General features: G+C 39.7%; 1 protein-coding gene across 11 annotated transcripts in view; it reads left to right on the forward strand.

The window, feature by feature from the left end:
- Nucleotides 1-19,976, forward strand: part of UBR3 (ubiquitin protein ligase E3 component n-recognin 3) — a 211,124-nt gene that overhangs the window by 54,311 nt on the left and 136,837 nt on the right. For all 11 annotated transcript variants that reach the window (XM_065560743.1, XM_065560735.1, XM_065560736.1 and 8 more), the window contains 10 exons: nt 3,253-3,432; nt 4,744-4,877; nt 10,091-10,177; nt 10,812-10,877; nt 10,993-11,082; nt 12,198-12,326; nt 12,427-12,479; nt 13,488-13,621; nt 15,463-15,547; nt 17,298-17,440. In XM_065560743.1, coding sequence (XP_065416815.1) covers nt 3,253-3,432; nt 4,744-4,877; nt 10,091-10,177; nt 10,812-10,877; nt 10,993-11,082; nt 12,198-12,326; nt 12,427-12,479; nt 13,488-13,621; nt 15,463-15,547; nt 17,298-17,440 — 1,101 coding nt within the window. The remainder of the gene's footprint in view (nt 1-3,252; nt 3,433-4,743; nt 4,878-10,090; nt 10,178-10,811; nt 10,878-10,992; nt 11,083-12,197; nt 12,327-12,426; nt 12,480-13,487; nt 13,622-15,462; nt 15,548-17,297; nt 17,441-19,976) is intronic.

Below are 19,976 nucleotides of genomic sequence, written 5' to 3' on the forward strand. Positions count from 1 at the left end.
TTGTTTGTGAAATACAACTATCTGACGTAGGGCAGAGTTATCTCCCTTTCTGGCCAAACTCCCTCAGTACTCTACATTAAAGCCATTATTACTGAAGGACAACCAATGGCAAAGGCCTCTTTTACAGACAGCCATGGATGCATTGGATGTGGCAGTTAAATCCCTGGCTGTTGTGGTGATTGTGTGCAGAGCATCATGGTTACAGCTTTCTTTCATTCCTAGGGAGGTGGAGAATACAATTGAGGACTTGCCCTTCAAGTGTACAGACTTACTCACCATATGTACCAATGATGCACTATGCACCCTAAAAAGACACCAGATACTAGATACTTAGCTCACTAGGCATTTACACCTCTGCCCCATTCACAGGCCCTTTAAATATCAGGGGCAAGGGAGACTAGACAGAAGACACCCAGCTACCCACAATAGTCCTCTGAGTAACCATCCAGGAAGAAGCCGAGGTAATCTTGTATGAGACCGTTATCTTCCTTAGTCACTAACCAGACTACACTTGCTTCCAGACAGCAGGTTTGTCATGAGATTTGAGAGCCACACTCAGATCGGGCAAGGGCTATGCCCAGACCTCCTTCTTGAGATGCTGGTTGGCTTTCTTCTATCGGGCTTGGACTGGAATAACAGACGTGTGTGCTGGAAGTTGTCTCACATGGATATTCCATCCAATTCCAGTCCATGGCCCCCTACCCATTCCCCTTCACTATCCATCTTCAGAGACCCTTCTCATAATCAATTAAAAGGAGTGAGTACCCTTCTTTGCCTAGGAGCCACAGAGGAGTTACCTCTAAAGTTCAGGGAAAGAGACCCCTGCTCCTGATACTTTGTTAGCTATTCTAGACCTGAGAAGACTGAACAAATTTATACACAGTCTTAAATTTAGCCCTTCTTTTCAGGCACAAGACTGGTTTGTAGCTCTTGACCTCTGTCACCCAGGGACTTCTTGATGTCAACTGGCAGTGGGCACAGCGATCCCTTGGGTCTTCTCCCTATATAATAATTTGCTAAAGGGGGTTATGTAAGGTCTCTACCAAAGGTTTGTGTCACACTGATGATCATAATCCTTATGAAATGTATGTACAGATAATATGTAAGGTTCTCTCTCACTCCATCCTTCTTTCCTGAAAATTATGCTCTTAAGGTCTGTGAGTTGGGACTGGTCACCAAAAGGTGGTGATAAGCATCTCCCACCTGAAAGAAACTTGACGTGGCTATATGTAAACTGAATATTATATACTTTGCAATGAATGCCTATTTACAGACTGAGCAAGAGATTGCAAAGTCTCCGGGGAGATTCACTACGGGAACGACAAGCAGCAGAAGGTACCCTGTTTCCAAGTGAAGACAACGGATTGTTGGAATTATGTCTGGGGCTACAGAGGTACCCCCAGGTCTACTTCACCTAAAGGCAAGCTGTCAGCAGGCTTGTTATATAAATAGAGGCGCAGAGCTGGTCTGGCTGTTTAATGCTGGAGGAGAGACTGGGGTGAGCTAAGGACGGGTGGTGACGAGGTGCTGCACAACCCTGGCCATAACCCTGAGAAGCGTCACAACCGCCAAGATGTATACTTCCATACTGTGATCCACTTGGCCCATAGGAAGAACCTGCAATTCCTCGTAGGGCCCAATCATATCACTACAAAGTGCTACAACTTGTTCTCTCCACACTACCAGAAGTCTTCACTAAATACCTAGTTGTGATGGCACTGCACCTGAGGAGATGCGGCGTTCACATTGAGCCATATCTTGAGAGTTGCTAATCAAAGGCATGTCTCATACACCTCTTCTTCCAAACATCAAAGCTCCATTTCCCTAGAGTGCACACTGCCTCCTCTGCATGCTTTAGAAACTGGAGCTGGTTGGAACATTTTTGACTAAGCGAAATTTCACCAAAATATGCTGTTTTGTTTAAACATATTGCTTTTGACAAAATTTTCATTGGGGAGGAAGCGTGTGTGTGAGTTTGTGTGGGAAATGGGGAGAGTCAGTCTCTCTCTCTCTGACTCGCCTGGTGGCTATGGTACTTGTCCTGGATGTGGGGTTCAAGGTAGGATTCAGAGTGATCAGGGATGGAAAAAAACTCCTCTGAATCAGGCACATCTGGAACTTGTACCTGGATCTCCTAGGTCTTAGACAGTATGTACGCGTTCTCTTTGTCTCTCTTTCTCTCTGGTTTCGGTCTGAAAAAGGACATTTTGTAACAACTTTGCATGGTGTCAAGTATCAGGGGGTAGCCGTGTTAGTCTGTATCTACAAAAACAACAAGGAGTCTGGTGGCACCTTAAAGACTAACAGATTTATTTGGGCATAAGCTTTCGTGAGTTAAAACCTCACTTCTTCGGCATCCGAAGAAGTGAGGTTTTAACTCACGAAAGCTTATGCCCAAATAAATCTGTTAGTCTTTAAGGTGCCACCAGACTCCTTGTTGTTTTTGTAACAACTTTGTTTTCATTAAAATGTTCCACTGCAGAATGAAAACAAACTCTGAAAGTTGCTGTAAAATGGGCGTGTCCTCCAGTCAAAGGTCTGTTAGAAACATCCCTATGTCTGAAATCTGCAAGGCAGCTACTTAGAGTAATGCCTGACTTTTGTTAAACATTATGCTCTGGTCCTGGCCATGAGGTCAGATGCCAATTTTGGTAGGGCAGTATTATAATAATCAGTTAGTTAGTGAAAGTTGGGACTCCTCAGTCACATGTCCAGATGGAGCACTGCTCATTAATCACCTTCAGTGAGATCCATATGGACACATGAAGAATGAATAGTTACTTACCTTCTAGTAACTTTGGTTCTTGGAGGAGCTGGTGTGTGTGTGTGTGTGTGTGTGTGTGTGTGTCACAAGCTGCCCCTCCATCTTCGCTTTTTTGGAGTCCTCTTTACCTGAGATTTTAAATTAGCAAGGGGACTGAGCAATAGTTGCTACTGCTATGCCGTGTATGCTCTAGAAAGGCAGGGCACAAGGACATGTGCAGTGCAGGCATGGCCCAACAGCCACTACTATTCAGATTCCAATCTCGCGTAAGTGGGGGACATGTATACCTAGAATGGGATCCACACAGGTGACAAGATCTTGAAGAACAATCGTTGCTATAAGGTAAGTAATAGTTCTTTACAGCCATATGCTGTGCATGCTATAATTGTTTTTAAACCCTGATTCCTTTAATTGTTCACTATGGTAGTTACTATATTTTTTTCTTTAAAAAACATTGTGATGGTTTTTTTTAATTGCTTTTTTCCTAGATGAAGAAAACAGTTTACATGTCGTAGTGAACTGCGGGGAAGCACTATTAAAGAATAATACTTACTGGCCACTTGTTAGTGATTTTATTAATATCCTTTCACACCAAAGTGTGGCTAAGAAATTCCTGGAGGATCATAGTCTGTTAGTAACTTGGATGAATTTTGTATCATTCTTTCAAGGTAGGTGGCTTTAAGCTTTCTTATTCAGTGATTATAAATACCTTTTTTGGAATATGCCTAATTTCAAATCTTTTCTTTCCTGTATTTAAGCAAGAATTTGTAAAGGTGGCACAATGTTTTCAATAACATACACCTTACACACCTTTATACATAAATATTTAATCAATTAGTGTGTTCATTATTAATCTGATGCAAATTTCTGGAAGTGGATAGTTTATTCTAAATTACTCAAGCCAAAAGAATTCTGTTTCTGAAATGCCAACTGATGAGAAGCAAAGGCTGAACATGTAAAGGCATTAAGCACTTCTGAGGTGCAATTGTGACAACTGACATCTTGACCAATACCAGGCGTTGAACCAGGGACGTCTGAGATCTAAAACACATTAGTTTCTATAGCTTGAACTAAAGAGGGCAGGGTCTCAAGATGAGAACTGTAATAGGTTTGTATCCTTTGTGGATTGGATAATGCGTAATACATGTTGACTGGTGGGTTACATACTACTTCTGGTCAGGGAAACTTGTCTCAAGTGTTTGAGACCCACCATGATTTGAATTCTGGACAAGCCCCAACTTGTATCATGGCAGCTGAGGATCTCCAGAGCTCAAAGCATGAGTCTCTCTATGGCTTGAGTTAAAATGTTAGGCTTTGGAGATAAAGCTCTAACAGACCCATGTAGCCCATGTTGATCAGGCACAGAGGGGTTGAGTAAAATGCACTGGGTTACACACTGCCAAAGTTCTCAAGAAGTTGTACTAACGGTGTAAGTTATTACTTTGATAGAAATATGTTTCAGTGTCAAAGTTCTAAACTCAATACTAGGGAAAATGAACATGATGTATTTAGGTATTCTTTGTATTAACATGTGGAAACGTGTGGGGGATTTTTTATTGATTTGTTTTTCCCTGAACTTTTGCATAGTGGAAAGCATGCTTCCTCTATGGAAAGATCCAAAATTTTGTAGTCAATTTAAAGATTCTCATTGATTGATATGGAGTTGAGACTAAAAGGGGCCCAATTCAGATCACGTGTCTGCTCAGCATGAGTGCTTGAGTTGCTAGCCTAACATGGCAAGACTTTCTCTACTCAAATGATCTCTTTCTAGTCAACTTTCAAGGTCTCTGCTCAGTTCAAATCCTTAATCTTGTGGATACTTAGGTACAATTGATCACACGTTCTGAAACTTATTGCATGGATATCATCTTCCTGTATAGGTGTGCATATGTGTAAATGTGTATAGTTTAAAAAAATACTAAATTCCACTTAATGGTAGATAAAGATACTGTTGTATAACACTGCTTACGTCTTTTAAGGTATGAATTTAAATAAGCGAGAATTAAATGAGCATGTGGAGTTTGAATCACAGACCTACTATGCTGCATTTGCTGCCGAACTGGAAGCCTGTGCCCAGCCAATGTGGGGACTGCTATCACATTGCAAAGTTAGGGTAAGGCAAACATTTTTTTCATTTTTACCGTGTCTTTTTAAAAAATAAATAACTGCTTTTAACTTCCTTTTTGTAGTCTCAGCAAATTTTACAAATAGTTGGATTTTAGGGTCATTTATCAGTTCTCCATCCAGTGTTACTTTCTGGATGGTGTATGAAATTGAAGTTGAGTAAAAAATACATCAGGCAGTATTTTGTAATCAAGTTTTATTTGAACAGAACTCACAAATCCTTTAGAAGACGTTTATACCCATGTTCTCTGCATTAGATTTGGCCAGTCATTTGACTGGAGAAAAGAGTGATGAGTTCAAATCTTCACTTGGAAGATCTTCGAAATAAACCAGAGAGGAGTTTTTGAGTAAAAGCATTCTTGGCTGAAGGGTTTTCTTTCTCCAAATTGCTCAGCTGGAGCACCAAATATTTTTCATAGACTAAATCATGACTTTCATCAATACCTGCAGGCTGAAATGTTCCCATGGGTTTGTCTTGATGATTCAGGACAAGCTTTCCCAGAATCTTCATTGTGTGAAGCCTCTGAGTGTGTTGAGATTTATTTTTCTATTTAGGTGAATTAAGGCTTTTCATTTGTACTTCAAATAAGGGGGCTTAAAAAAAGCAAACCAGTCCCCTTTGTTGGCTTATCAAGACATTAGATGAGGGCAGTAATGATTGGAGTTCTGTAATATGTGCACCAATTGCTGCTTTCTTCTAGTAGGCGATACAACAGGGGTCGGCAACGTTCGGCACGCGGCTCGCCAGGGTAAGCACACTGGCGGGCCGGCCAGTTTTATTTACCCGCTGACGCGGCAGGTTTGGCCGATCGCGGCCTCCACTCGCGAGAAGCGGCGCGGGCGAGCAATGTGCTGGCCGCAGCTTCTTGCCTCTCCCATTGGCCCGGGACGGCGAACCGCGGCCAGTGGGGGCCACGATCGGCTGAACCTGCCGCGTCAGCAGGTAAATAAAACTGGCCCGGCCCGCCAGGGTGCTTATCCTGGTGAGCCGCATGCTGAACGTTGCCGACCCCTGCGATACAACTACCATCAAGAAGGCCACATGAGACTTGGCACTAACATCTGTCCTTATGGTGTTGGTGTCCATGTTACATGTAGGGTTGTACCCAAGCCTGGACAACTGTCTTTGCCAGTCAACTGAATGATACTGTAAATAGCTTCTGACCTGCATAGTACAATGTATAGGAGTCCTGCTTATGAGTTTGAGAGAGTAATCTCTTTAAACCAAGGAAATGTATATGAGAATATCAAACCCGCAGTTTGATTTTTAGTGTCTTCACAGGAGCTTTGAAAAGGATGATGATATTGGAGGCTTGTTTCTGTGGAAGAGTAGAAAAGCTACTGTTTGCTTCTCTGAAAGAAGCATTGTTTTAGTGAAAACAAAGATAGCATGGGCAAGCAAAGGACGTCTCAGGCTGTACCTGTTAGAGCTGAGGATATAACTCTGTAACAGCACTCTCATAAATCCTTTGAAGTGCCTATTTAAATATGATTGATGTTACTTAGCCCTGGTCTGCACTACGAGTTTAGGTCGAATTTAGCAGCGTTAGATCGATTTAACCCTGCATCCGTCCACACGACGAAGCCATTTTTGTCGACTTAAAGGGCTCTTAAAATCGATTTCTGTACTCCCCAACGAGGGGATTAGCGCTGAAATGGACCCTGCTGGGTCGAATTTGGGGTAGTGTGGTATTGGCCTCCGGGAGCTATCCCAGAGTGCTCCATTGTGACCGCTCTGGACAGCACTCTCAACTCAGATGCACTGGCCAGGTAGACAGGAAAAGCCCTGCGAACTTTTGAATTTCATTTCCTGTTTGGCCAGCGTGGCGAGCTGATCAGCACAGGTGACTATGCAGAGCTCATCAGCACAGGTGACCATGGAGTCCCAGAATCGCAAAAGAGCTCCAGCATGGACTGAAAGGGAGGTACTGCATCTGATCGCTGTATGGGGAGACGAATCTGTACTATCCGAACTCTGTTCCAAAAGATGAAATGCCAGAATATTTGAAAAAATCTCCAAGGGCATGAAGGACAGAGATTATAACAGGGACCCACAGCAGTGCCGCGTGAAACTTAAGGAGCTCAGGCAAGCCTACCAAAGAACCAGAGAGGCAAACGGCTGCTCTGGGTCAGAGCCCCAGACATGCCGCTTCTATGATGAGCTGCATGCCATTCTAGGGGGTGCCCCTACAACTACCCCACCCCTGTGCTTCCCTCCTCCTCCACCCCTCCCGGGCATGAATTTGAAACAACAATGACTTTATTGACTCCGCAAGCAGAGATCAAACGGGGGAGGGGAGGGCGGTTGGCTTACAGGGAAGTAGAGTGAACCAAGGGGTGGGTTTTCATCAAGGAGAAACAAACAGAACTTTCACACTGTAGCCTGGCCAGTCATGAAACTGGTTTTCAAACCTTCTCTGATACACAGCGCGCCCTGCTGTGCTCTTCTAACTGCCCTGGTGTCTGGCTGCGCGTAATCAGTGGCCACGCAATTTGCCTCAACCTCCCACCCCACCATAAACGTCTTCCCTTTACTCTCACAGATATTGTGGAGCGCACAGCAAGCAGTAATAATGATGGGAATATTAGTTTCGCTGAGGTCTAACCGAGTCAGTAAACTGTGCCAGTGAGCTTTTAAACGTCCAAAGGCACATTCTAACACTTGTGCACTTGCTCAGCCTGTAGTTGAACTGCTCCTTACTACTGTCCAGGCTTCATGAGCCATGGGAATAAGGGGTAGGCTGGGGTAGGTGCAACCGCGTGGTGCTGCCGACTGGGAGAGCAGCCTGAGGCAGAAGCCTCCAGCTGGCATGATATTCCAGGCAGGACTGAATCTCCATTAGACGAAACTTAAAGAAGAGAATGACCTGGAGTCATTCCCATTTTTGTCCAGGCGCCCCCGACCGACCTCACCGAGGCCGGCCAGGAGCATCCACGGGACAACGACAACGGTTAGCAGTCTTATTACACCTTCTGCCGTCCACAAGGCAAGGCAAGGGGATGCTGCCGTGTAGCACTGCAGTACTGTGTCTGCCAGCAGCACCTAGGAGACATATGGTGACAGTGAGCTGAGTGGGCTCCATGTTTGCTGTGGTATGTCGTCTGCACGGGTAACCCAGGAAAAGAGGCGAGAAACGATTTTTTGCCATTGCTTTCATGGAGGGAGAGGGGGGGGGGCTGACGACATGTACCCAGAACCACCCGTGACAATATTTTTGCCCCATCAGGCATGGGAGCTCAACCCAGAATTCCAATGGGCGGCGGAGACTGCGGGAACTGTGGGATAGCTAGCCTTGGTACTGTGGACGCACACATCCAACTTAATGCGCTTAGTGGGGACACACACAATCGACTGTATCAAATCAATTTCTAAAAAATCGATTTCTATTAAATTGACCTAATTTCGTAGTGTAGACATACCCTTAGTTATAGTCTCCAGAACTGAGACTAGACTGAAACTACACTGACCTGTAATAGGAATGAGGTTAAAATGTAATGGGACATAGGTTGATACATGTGTCCGAAAAACTCTGGTGATTGTACTGTAATGTTGGGAAAGGAGAAAATTAAGTCTGCTGTGATGTGATTATGATATTGGTTGTTTCTTGTTTGTGCCTGAAAATAGACATTTTGGGATAGTAATAAAACTACATAATTATGCATAATTATCAAATCAGAGATCTGGATTATTAACTATATGAGATTAAATCTCTTGCATGATGATGATTTTTCTCATCATTACACTACACAATTGTTAATTGGTGTGTCAAACAATGATAGACTAGCAGAAAATGGAATTCTTCAATTGAGAGGAATACTTGAGACATGAAAAACTTTACATTTCTACCTCATCATCATTTATTATGAATAAAAAATATCAATCTTCTAATTTAAACTACTTTCCAATATAAGTAGGAGGAGTTATGTTGGTGTTCATAGGACGGTAAAGTCTGGATTTAAATGTGCACTGAAAAGGCTTTTTTGAGTAAACTAAATATTCCGAAAGTTTTAAATTTAGCAATTGCAAAGGCATTTTCATATTGTAAATCATATTAAGATATTTTTATTAAATCTTTCTTTTGAGGCTAAATTGTCCTTAGAGTACTGTACTACAGTTAACTAGTTGGCACTTCAAAAACTAATAGTGTCTTCCGCCCTCCCCCCCACTCCCCCGCATGCTTCTGACCCCACTGCTTGAGGTATATAGCCTATCTTGCCTTAACTTAGAGAGATGCAACTGAATTTAAATTGTATTTCAATGTGAGAACATTATATATATATTGATATTAGTTTATGGTTAATCTGAAACAAAATTACTCCTATATTTTCATTATCATTACACTCATGTTTGTTAATCTAGTGGTGAACACTGGATTTTACTGCATTGAGTTTACTAAACTCTAAAGACATTGCAGTAGAAGTGTTTGAATAGGATATTGGATGCGTAATTCCTTTTAGAATATGTGCCTGAAGGGTCCCTTTGTATGCACAGGTTCCTGTTTCTGTGCTAAAACAAATAGATTAAATTAAACAACATTAAGCCACCAAGACCAAATAGTCTTATTTGTAAGAATTTCAAAGGAACTCAATCAAGTGGCTGAACAAACATTTAAATCTGCTATTATTATACCCAAATACTGGAGAGTAGCAAATGTTCAGCTGTCTCTTAAAAAATGGTGTTGGGGATAGTCCTAGGAATTATAGCCCCGGAAAACTTAATTCAGTATTAGGTAAATTGGTTGAAACAATAAAATGAAAGGTTTTTTTTTTTTTTATAAAACTTAGTTGAATGTGATAGAGGGCTACACCAGCATGGCAGCTCAGAACATGTCTGGACAACACAATAGCAAAAACATTCTAGGCTCTTGTATGCTAGCACTCCTACCATTGATGAATTTTGGAAAAGCCTCAGTGTAGAGAAGGACAGTGTCAACCACCAGTAAATCGTTAAAACATGTTAATTTTCAGTGTTGGAAAAGAAAACTTTTTTTTAAATAAAAAGAGAAACGCTATGCAAATTCCATATTTCTGCCCTGTTTTAAAACTGCGAACAGAAAAGAACAGAAAAAAATCCTTAAACCATCATACTAGTTAATAAACTATTTTCCCCATTGTATTAATGAAACCATTACTCAAAACTATTTTTGAATAGTGTGATACAGTGTACAATGGTGCAATGTCAAATAATTTTTCTTATTGCAGGAGACACAAGAGTACACAAGAAATGTTGTCAGATACTGCCTTGAAGCACTTCAGGACTGGTTCGATGCTATCAACTTTGTAGATGAGGTTTGCATCCTTTATATGATTAAACAAAGTGTTGTCGGAAATGTCTTGTTAAACTTAAAAAAATACTTTAAAAGTTAATAATTTTCTTTCTCCTTTACATAATAAAAATATCCTTTTAAATACTGTAACAGATGGATTAACATGTTAAAAACAATGCAGCTCTTGTTAAAACCTTTGTAATTCATGGGTATGATGTGATATATTGGTGAATTAAGAATTCTGGAATCCCCAATTTAATTAATGTGAACTTGTATTCAGACTATGAGGTTCTACCAATTGATGCCATAGGAGCACTCCAATGCAGTTGAGTGGAGGGCGTTAGCAATGATAAAGCAAAGCTTCTCTGCACTCCATTTCGTATAAAGTACTAGGGTGTGGTCAGGTCTGGTGTATTGGGAGACATTTCTCTGATTCCAGGGGGGTGAGACTAATATTCCAGGGGCTAAGCAGGAGAGATCAACTGGAACGGTTTGGGAAAAGGGAGATGAAGCATTGGCAGAGGGAGAGATGCAGTAACATTTGCAATATCTAGTGGAAAGAGCCATCAGCAGTGGATGTGCCAGAGGAAATGATAGTCTGTATGATTCTTATACTTTTTTGTATTTGATGGTAAAATGCATTGTTTTCATTGCAGCCAGCTCCTAACCAGGTTACTTTTCATTTGCCACTACATCGTTACTATGCTATGTTTTTGAGTAAGGTAAGCATGCATTTGTTACCAGATTCTATTAGAAAATAAGGTCTTGTCTGTTTATAGTATGAAAAAATCATTTCCTTACATTCTCAGTAAAATTTATACTCCATTTTGTTTGTAGGCTGTCAAATGCCAAGAGCTAGATCTGGATTCTATTTTACCAGATCAGGAGATGTTGATGAAACTAATGATTCACCCACTTCAGATTCAGGTATGGTGCCAGGCTGCTTTTTTGGTTTGAATGTACAGAATACGAAAGAGGATGGCTATCTCTTTTCCTCTCTTCCAGTCCAAGTATTTAAAAAAATGTCTAACCAGCAGGAGAAAAACATATTAATTGTGGAATACAAAAATTAACGTAGTTGACAACTCCTTGCAATATATGAAATGTTTATCACTTGTAAGCACAGTTTTACAGTGATTTTGTCAGAATAAACTTAGAAAAGTATTTCTTAGAATCACAGAGAACTACTTTTTCAAATACTGTTAGCATCATATAATGACCCTAGGTTTTTATATTGCTGAGAACTATGCTTAATGTTTAGGATCACATTTTCAAAAAGCTACTGCTAAATTTGAGTACTTGTGCTTGGAACAATTTGTGCATGCAATTAATATTAATATGTACAGATTGAGGATGCAGGAGTGAATGTAGAGGCTGGGTTGTGAAGACCCTTTATTCTTTGACTTTTATAAGCAGTAATGGGCAGGATTCTTGCCTGTGGCTTTACACTTAACGTTCTGTTTATATCGAAGTTAGGAGATGAAGAGAAATAGTTGTAATAATTGATAATCTATTATAAGAGAGACACTTCATTTTTTGGGTACTTTTTCAGGATAAAGAATCGTGGATCTTTTCACATTCCTTACCCCTCCATTTCCTGAAATGCCACCTCCTTTTAGAGTGGACCATATTATTATACGTATTACAGATCTGTGGTGGAATATAAATATCTTGTTTTGAATTTGGGCAGGACACCTGGTTAACAAACTTACAAAGAATAGCACAGTATATTTTTAATGATCAAGGCCTTGGTTTTAAGTCTCATTCACCATTGTAATTTAATATCATGCCTCATGCATGGATTCAGTACTTTCTCAGCAAGAAGAGAACCACATACTGGTACCAACTGAATTTTTTGCAACCTGTAAGGGTATTTTCTGGGATGACTCTCATCCAACTTTTGACATGGTCCAGCTCTGCTGATTTTGAGATCTGAGGGGATCACAGCTGATGGTGTGGCTGCAGACAACTGAATAGCTGATTTTTCCTTGAACTGTTTGCAAAAAGTTTATTTCAGCTAATTTTTTTTCTTTTAAAAATAGGCAAGCCTTTCTGAAATCCATAGTAACATGTGGGTAAGGAATGGTCTACAAATTAAAGGACAAGCAATGACTTATGTGCAGTCTCATTTTTGTAACTCCATGATTGATCCTGACATTTACCTATTACAGGTAATGTATAGTTTCTGTGAACCCAAGTACTGTGTTTATAAGAATGCTAATGACTGATGAGTAAAGTGATGATGTACCATGTACATGTTTGTTTTTACAGGTCTGTGCTTCTAGACTTGACCCAGATTATTTTATTTCATCAGTTTTTGAAAGGTAAGGTCAAAGCATAAGGATAGAATGAATACCACTATATAGCATTCTGCCACTTACTGACTATTTAAAATATACTGTGGGGGAAAAGGTGTTTGACCTGCTGAATCCCTCTTGTACCACAGCACTTTGTCTTTTTTTTCCATCCCAGATGGCGGAATACACTTCCATTAATACAATTTCTCTGATGGGTTCCACTGTGGCAGTTTCATTCATCCTCCCTTTCACTTAGGGCTGGTTTTGGATTTATACTCCAATGCGTGCAATATGTTTATGAAACCCCAGAGTTGAATCTCCTGAGCGTTCCAATTTTAGAAGTGTTGCACACTCTGGTGTATAAGTATTTGGAACTCCCACACTGAAGGCGAGAATGAATAGCAGTGAGGATCACAAGACGTCTGCTTACTTCTACAGGAGAAGGCCTGGTCTACACCTAAAACTTAGATCCACTTAGCTTTGTCGCTCAGAGCTGTGAAAAATGTCACACCCTGTGCAAAGTAGTTAGGTCAACCTAACCTTTCTGTAGACGCAGCTAGGTTGATGGAAGAATTATTTTGTCAACGTGGCTGTCTTCTCTCGGAAAAGTGGATTTCCTACATTGACAGAAAAACTCCTTCCGCTGACATAAGCAATATCTATGCTAGAGGATCACAGCTGCAGCACAGTAGCTGTGCTGCTGTAGCATAGACATGACTGAAGAAAAGCAGGACATAAATGTCAATACCAACTAACCTACTTTCAAGTATTCAATTGATATAAATGTCATGTATTTGAATATGAAGTATGAATAGGATCAGTACAGTACAATGAAGATAAGGATATACTTTCTGAAAATAAAAAGCCTTTCACTTCAAGGTTTGCTTCTAATTAGATTATATACAACTTATTTTGTACTCCTTTTGGGCCTGGGCCTGAATGGTGCTTCCTTAGGCATCCCAGGTACTTCGCACCTCTCAGCATCAGGCTCTTGATACGGAAGAATGACGTCTCTAACCTTACTCTGTTCTGTAGATTCAAGGTGGTAGATCTGTTAACAATGGCATCGCAGCATCAGAATACAGTTCTTGATTCAGAACATGAGAGATCTATGTTGGAAGGAGCCTTAACATTTCTTGTCATTCTGTTAAGTCTTCGCGTACATTTAGGTAAGAATCACAACTGTCTAGTCACAAATATTACTGTAACATGGAATTTTATGTGTATTTGGTTTTAAATTTTTTGGCATTTAATAGCTGTCCTGTAGCAGAATAAGTAAAATTATTAAATAAAATCAAATGGTCATTCTTTGTTTATAATTTGATTTCCGTTTCATCAGTTCTTCATTTTAACCATCCTAAAAACTAGAAACAGCCAAAATACAGGGTTAGGGTGTCTTTTCCTTTATTGCAATCCAGTCCATTCCTGTCATTGAGAGAAATAAACGGCTGAATTTTTTTTATACATATGCTCATGAGACGTATATTGAAGTGTAAATGTCAATACTAGTGTTTGAATCAGCAAATCCTAAAACTCCTACTTGTAATAATCTCTTATGGTTGTGCTTCTTATTTCCCTGTCTGAACTTTGACATTCCTTATTAACTGAAATTTTATTGTATTTTATTATTTTTATATACATGACTTGGTGTCTGCTGTTTGTATCAAGTAAACTGAATAGGACATTATCCAGTCAATGCTTGAATTAAAGGAAAGACTCATTTCCCACTTGGGCACCTAAAAAATTATGTGCGAAGAAGCAAATGTGCAATATTTTCAGCTTTGTGAACATTCCTTTTCTGTTACTTTCTACATCATTTCTATTACAAATTATCTTACCAGTAACCTGGGTTAAAATCCTGGTCTTGTACCAAGATTTCTCCCCTGGCCATGCAAAACTTGGCAGCTGGTAAAACTTTAGAGTTACTGTTGCCCCAGTGGCTGCTGTTCTTCTTGCTTTGGATCCACTAGCCTTACCCCATTCCATAAATTACTTCTGCAGCTTTGCACAAATTGCCCTTTCAGAGCACATGCTGTGGCATACAGTCTCTCTACATGCACTTCCTACATCTTGACCCAAACATGAGCTGTGCAACTACCGCAGTTATCCTGTCCATTGGGCCTTCCATACCTGCAGAGTGACGGAGGGGGATTTACCCCCGGTAAAGTCCTGTAGATATATCTTAGTTTTATTGACACTGATCTTTATTCAGAATTATGCCGAACTGAGCTTTGTAATCGCCCCTTCCAGCATTTCTAATGTTACTGACGTAGGAACATGTGCTAGTTGGTACAATAAGTCTGCAGTATGCTAATTTGATATTGCTTCAGTGGCATAAGTTCCAAACATTCAGCTAGGCATCTGTGAAACCTTCCAGGTGATTTTGTTTTGGTATATTCCCCTCACCCCCCCAAAATACACAGTATTTAACACAGAATAAAATTACTTTGATATTGCCATAGAAAAATGAATTAAACTCCAGTACTGCAAATACTTACACATATGATTATTACTCATGTGCCTGAAGTTAAGAGTGTGCATAAATGTTTGCAATATTGGGCCTAAGAGATTACTTAAAATCCTGGCTAAAACTTGCATTCTGTTATATTTTATTAAGCTTCATTTATTACCATGCTTTACAATACAGTCTTTGGAAAACATGCTTTAGTGTTGACTCCTGTGCAATAGTTTGTTTTCAAAACATCATATGTATTGAGAAATATCAGTGAGCTGTTACTTTACACAACTTGCAAATACACAGAGCACTCTTATAAGAAAATAGGAATAGTTTAGTAAATTCTTGTGGACATCTTTGGGGAATCAACCAGAAATCTGAATTGTAATTGTAATAATGTAACTGTGTTAACTAGGATATCAAACCGTTGAGTCTCACATTTGTAATTAGTGTTTAACTTACTGAGATTTGACTACATGTGTGTGCCTCTATATCCTTTTTTTCTTTACTCATGCAACTTGTACAGGGTATTTAATTTTATTTTTATTGTCCTAGGAATGACAGATGACGAGATCCTCAGAGCAGAGATGGTAGCCCAGCTCTGTATGAACGACAGGACTCATAGTTCACTACTGGATCTCATATCCTTGGAATCTTGTTAACTTATTTATTGTGATTTCTGTGTGTAACTAGTACTATCAAAGAAATTTGTGTTGTGCAGTATTTTCAAGCTTGTGCACGATGCCATCAATATTGCTCGCTCGTAACAACCTCAAACTTTAGGAGTTGTGGGCAGATGTCATTGGATTATGATGTACTGTTGATCACAATGACATTTTCTTCAGTACTTTAGTCTTCCTTAATTGTTCGTATGCAAATGATACACGTGAGGCTTTGCAATACATTTTAGATGTTTTTACAGTGTACTAGGTGCTTTGCAGCCAAGTAAAATATACATGATCTTTTCCTTAAAGAACTTGCAGTCCAAATATAAACATAGCGCAGTAAGTGACTGCAGTAATTTAAAGGCAGAAATGGTGAAAAGGAGGTTGAGGTTTACAATATTAAGGTAATAATATGAGTGCTTAGGTATGATATGTGCACATCATGCTAGTTTCACAATCTATTTTTTCCATTTTATTTTGTTTTTTCTTTTGTAGTTTGTTTCCACCTATAGCTTCCCATCCATCCCCCATTGCTGTACACACAATATTGCTTTTAATATTTTTAGGTAAACCCACTAGTTTTCCCCCTTCCTGAATTTTCCGTCTATCATCAAGCACTCTGCCCCCCCCCCCCATCTTTCCCTGCACATAAAACATAAAGCCTCCCTTTCAGCAACTTTTATGTCCCTCCTCAGCATGAAAGGGTATTTCTATTAATACTTAAAACCAGACTAATTCATGAATATCCTCGTTTCTGTATTTGTGCTTCACCAACCTTTCTTCAAGAGAGAGTCAATGCCAAGTTTCTATTACCCACCCCCTTTTTCCTCCATTCCTGCAAGAGCCTCTTGGTTTGTGGGACAGCCGAGCTGCCTGTTTACTCAGCGCTAGTGGCTTACTTAAATTTTTATAAATCCTATTGCTTGCCAAAAGTTAAAATAGCTAAAGCAGGGCTGACCTTCTGATTTTTGGGACTTGCCAAAAGGGGAGATCAGGAAATGAGTTGTTCCCCTGCAGGTTACCACTTCCAGAAAATCAGATATAGCCAACCCATTTTACAGAGCTTTCAGGGTCTGTGGGTCACAGTCATCTGCTTACTTTGTTTGTGCTTTAACCCTAACTCAAAATAATGTTTGTTACTCGTAGTACTAGAAATCAAGTGATCATTATTTATCACATGGATACAAGCATGTATGTTTTTTTATTTTTAATAACAAAAAGTGCACGTCAGTGCATATGTATGTATAATTGCCAGTCAGTGTGCTTGCTTGACATTTTCACTCTCAAGATTTACTTTCTGAGGATGAGAGTGTTTCTATACAGAAAGATTGCTGATTGAGAGAAGAGATTTTTGGAAAGTTTAAACAATCCTCCCCACCACACCTTATTGGTAGCTGCACAAGTTTAACAGCATGTCCAGGAATATTTGTAGTGATGTGCATTAGTATATAATCCCTGAATAAGCCCATAGCAGTTTGAGCAATAATTCAAGTAGTGTACAGAATTAAAATTATACCCAAAAAGTGTTGATATGGTACAATACAAATTTGATTACACTGGAACTGCTGTAGTACACAGACCTCTTGTGGTGAAATTAAAGCATTGCAAAAGTTTAGCATCTTAAATGAAGCTCTTAAAACATTAGACGAAAGTAAATAGTGATGTGCTATGTTTCTGCTGTTAAATAGTCCTTGATAACAATAGTTTTTCTTAACATAAAGATCACATTCCAGAAAACCCCAATCCCAAAAGTGGCATTGTTCCAGGAAGTTTAAGCTTTGAATCAATGTTGTCAGCAGTTGCTGATTTTAAAGCTCCCGTTTTTGAACCTGGAGGTTCTATGCAACAAGGAATGTATACACCCAAAGGTATAATAATTAACATTTTTTTATAATCAAGTTACATACTGGGGAGATGCTTTATATGGTAAAAATAAGCTATTTATCCCTTCTGTTTGTTTTGACTTTTTCATCATTGTCTTGCATAGTAAGCACTGATGGACATAAAATGAGTTTGGATGTAAAATGAATTTTTGCTTGTTGTCCAAACATAAGCCCTAATGAGGCAAGCATTAGCCATGTGTAAGGCTATGATTTTGTCACGGGTATGTTTATCAAGAGTCATGCACAGGACGTTAGCAATAAACAATAAAGCATGGATTTATTGAGGAGCCGCTGGCCTGGGTGAAGCCAGAACCTGAACCCTGCTGGCCAGGGCTAATTATTGGAATTTTCAAGACGTCACAGAGGGCTCGTAAAATCACAGAATCAGTGACCTCAGTGATGGATTCATATTCTTAGCCCTGTGTCATCACAAGCCAATGCTAAAATCAAAAACAGAAGAATCTTGCTAAATTGCAGTTAGTGATCAGAATACTTTGATTCATACACCAAAAAATGTTGGTGTCTCCTCAGTGAAGATTTAATAGCCATGTACTCTAGGTGGGTTTTGTTACTTTGACAAACTATTATATAGTATATTGTCTGAAATACTGTAAAGTATATTATAAGACTGCTCATTTATTTTGACAACTGTAATGTACATGATATATTCTCCTTCCATGTTTGTTTATTGAAATTTTCAAATTTGCAAGTAAACAATCTGCAGTGACTGCAGTTGTGACTAGAATAACTTACAGAGGTTCTACTGTAATGCTAACTGAAAATGACTAACAGATGCAAGTGAGATCTGCAACACTGGACTCGGATTTAGGAGACTTGGGTTCTATTCCCAGTTCTAACACAGGCCTGCTGGGTGACCTTGGGCAAATCTAATTTCCGTGCCTCAGTTTCCCCATCTGTAAAATGGAGAAACGCCACCTCCTTTGTAAAGTGCATTGAAGGCTACCGATGAAAAGAGTAGGTAAGAGCTCTCTCTTCATTTGAAAATTAAGTAGAACAGCAAATGAAGACTCCAGAGAAGCATACTGAGTTCTCACCTGTTTGTTGAGGTCTGTATTGATGCACTAGTATCACTGTGCTCAGTGATGTGTTCATATTTAAAGCTAGAACAAAAGCTACGGTATTTTTCTAAGTTCATAAATAACTAAACTCATGTCAAAAAACACATATATTTTTGAAGACAGGATTTATTAATGATCAAGGGAAATTGGAACAGGTAGAAATTTATTCTGCACATCTAAATAAGCAAAGCACTGGATTTTGAACACTAATTTTAGGAATTTTCAAAATATAGTTTTTTAAAAAAATGGATGAATGTAGTTTTGTTGTAACTTAGCTTAATTTTATTGCCAGACTGTCTAAGAATTTCTCTTCCTGGGAAATGGTGTGCATTAGATCTGTCCACCTTTCCTGATTTGCTTTGTTTGAGAACACACACAAGATTCCTTATATAGCCTGTTCTGAACACTGTAACCTACCTGCTCTCTGACACAGTGGTCTGGTCTGAGAATACCAGGCTGAGAAGGAGGACAGAGAGGCTTTTCTCAGGGTGTTGGTGCAGGCTATGTGTGATTTGAAATCTCTGGATTCTGTTTGGGAAGAAAGTTTATTTTAAAACAAAACATATGTGTGTAGAAACTTATGTAAAGTTGATGTTTAAAATACTGTGCTTTGTACTCTGATTCCATGGCAAAATGAGTTTCTTCATGTTCTCAGTTATCTTGCTTCCTGCCTGCTAGCATATAAATGACAATTCTGTAAAAGCCATTGAAAAGCTGAAATCTCTTTAATATGACTTAAATACCAAAAGCATCCATTTTTCATCTACCAAATGTTGCATAGGAAATCCATAACTTTTCGCAGGAAAACACTGGAGAATTAATACCTGGAGGTATCCTTTTTAAAAGTATTTTTCATAATAAAGGAGACTTTTCTGGGTCAGCCCCTTCGTTCTGGTCTTCTGAGAATTTGGGCTTATTGGAATCTGTGAGTTAATTATGGTGACCCTTTCTACACTGTGCCATCACAAAAGAGGTTATATTAAGAACATAAACTGATGCCCCAAGATCCCTCCAGACAGGACACCAGTGGAAGAGGAAGAAACACCACCTTCCCACAAAGCCTCATCTAGAGATGAGGAGGATATCATACCTCCCCCACCATCTTACCCCAGTGACTTCAGAGCCTTTCAAGAACTCATAGAAAAGGTGGCAGACGACTTACAAGTCCCATTAGATGAGATTCAGGAATCCCAACGTTCCATGTTGGATAACCCTCCATCTCCTCAGGGCAAGTTTGCCTTGCCCATCAGTGAAGCTTTGCTTACTGCAAACGCACAGTGTGGTCAACTCCAACCACTTCTCACCCACGTGTAAATAAGCCAACAAAAAGTAGTACATCCCTCCCAGAGGCTTAGGGTACCTCCTGTCTGATTCCCAACTCGCAGGTGGTGCCAGTGAACAGAATTGGCAACATTGGTTCTGTTCAATACCCTCTGATAAGG

The sequence above is a fragment of the Chrysemys picta genome, chromosome 11 (genome assembly GCF_011386835.1).
Source record: "Chrysemys picta bellii isolate R12L10 chromosome 11, ASM1138683v2, whole genome shotgun sequence".
Classification (NCBI taxonomy): Eukaryota; Metazoa; Chordata; order Testudines; family Emydidae; genus Chrysemys; species Chrysemys picta.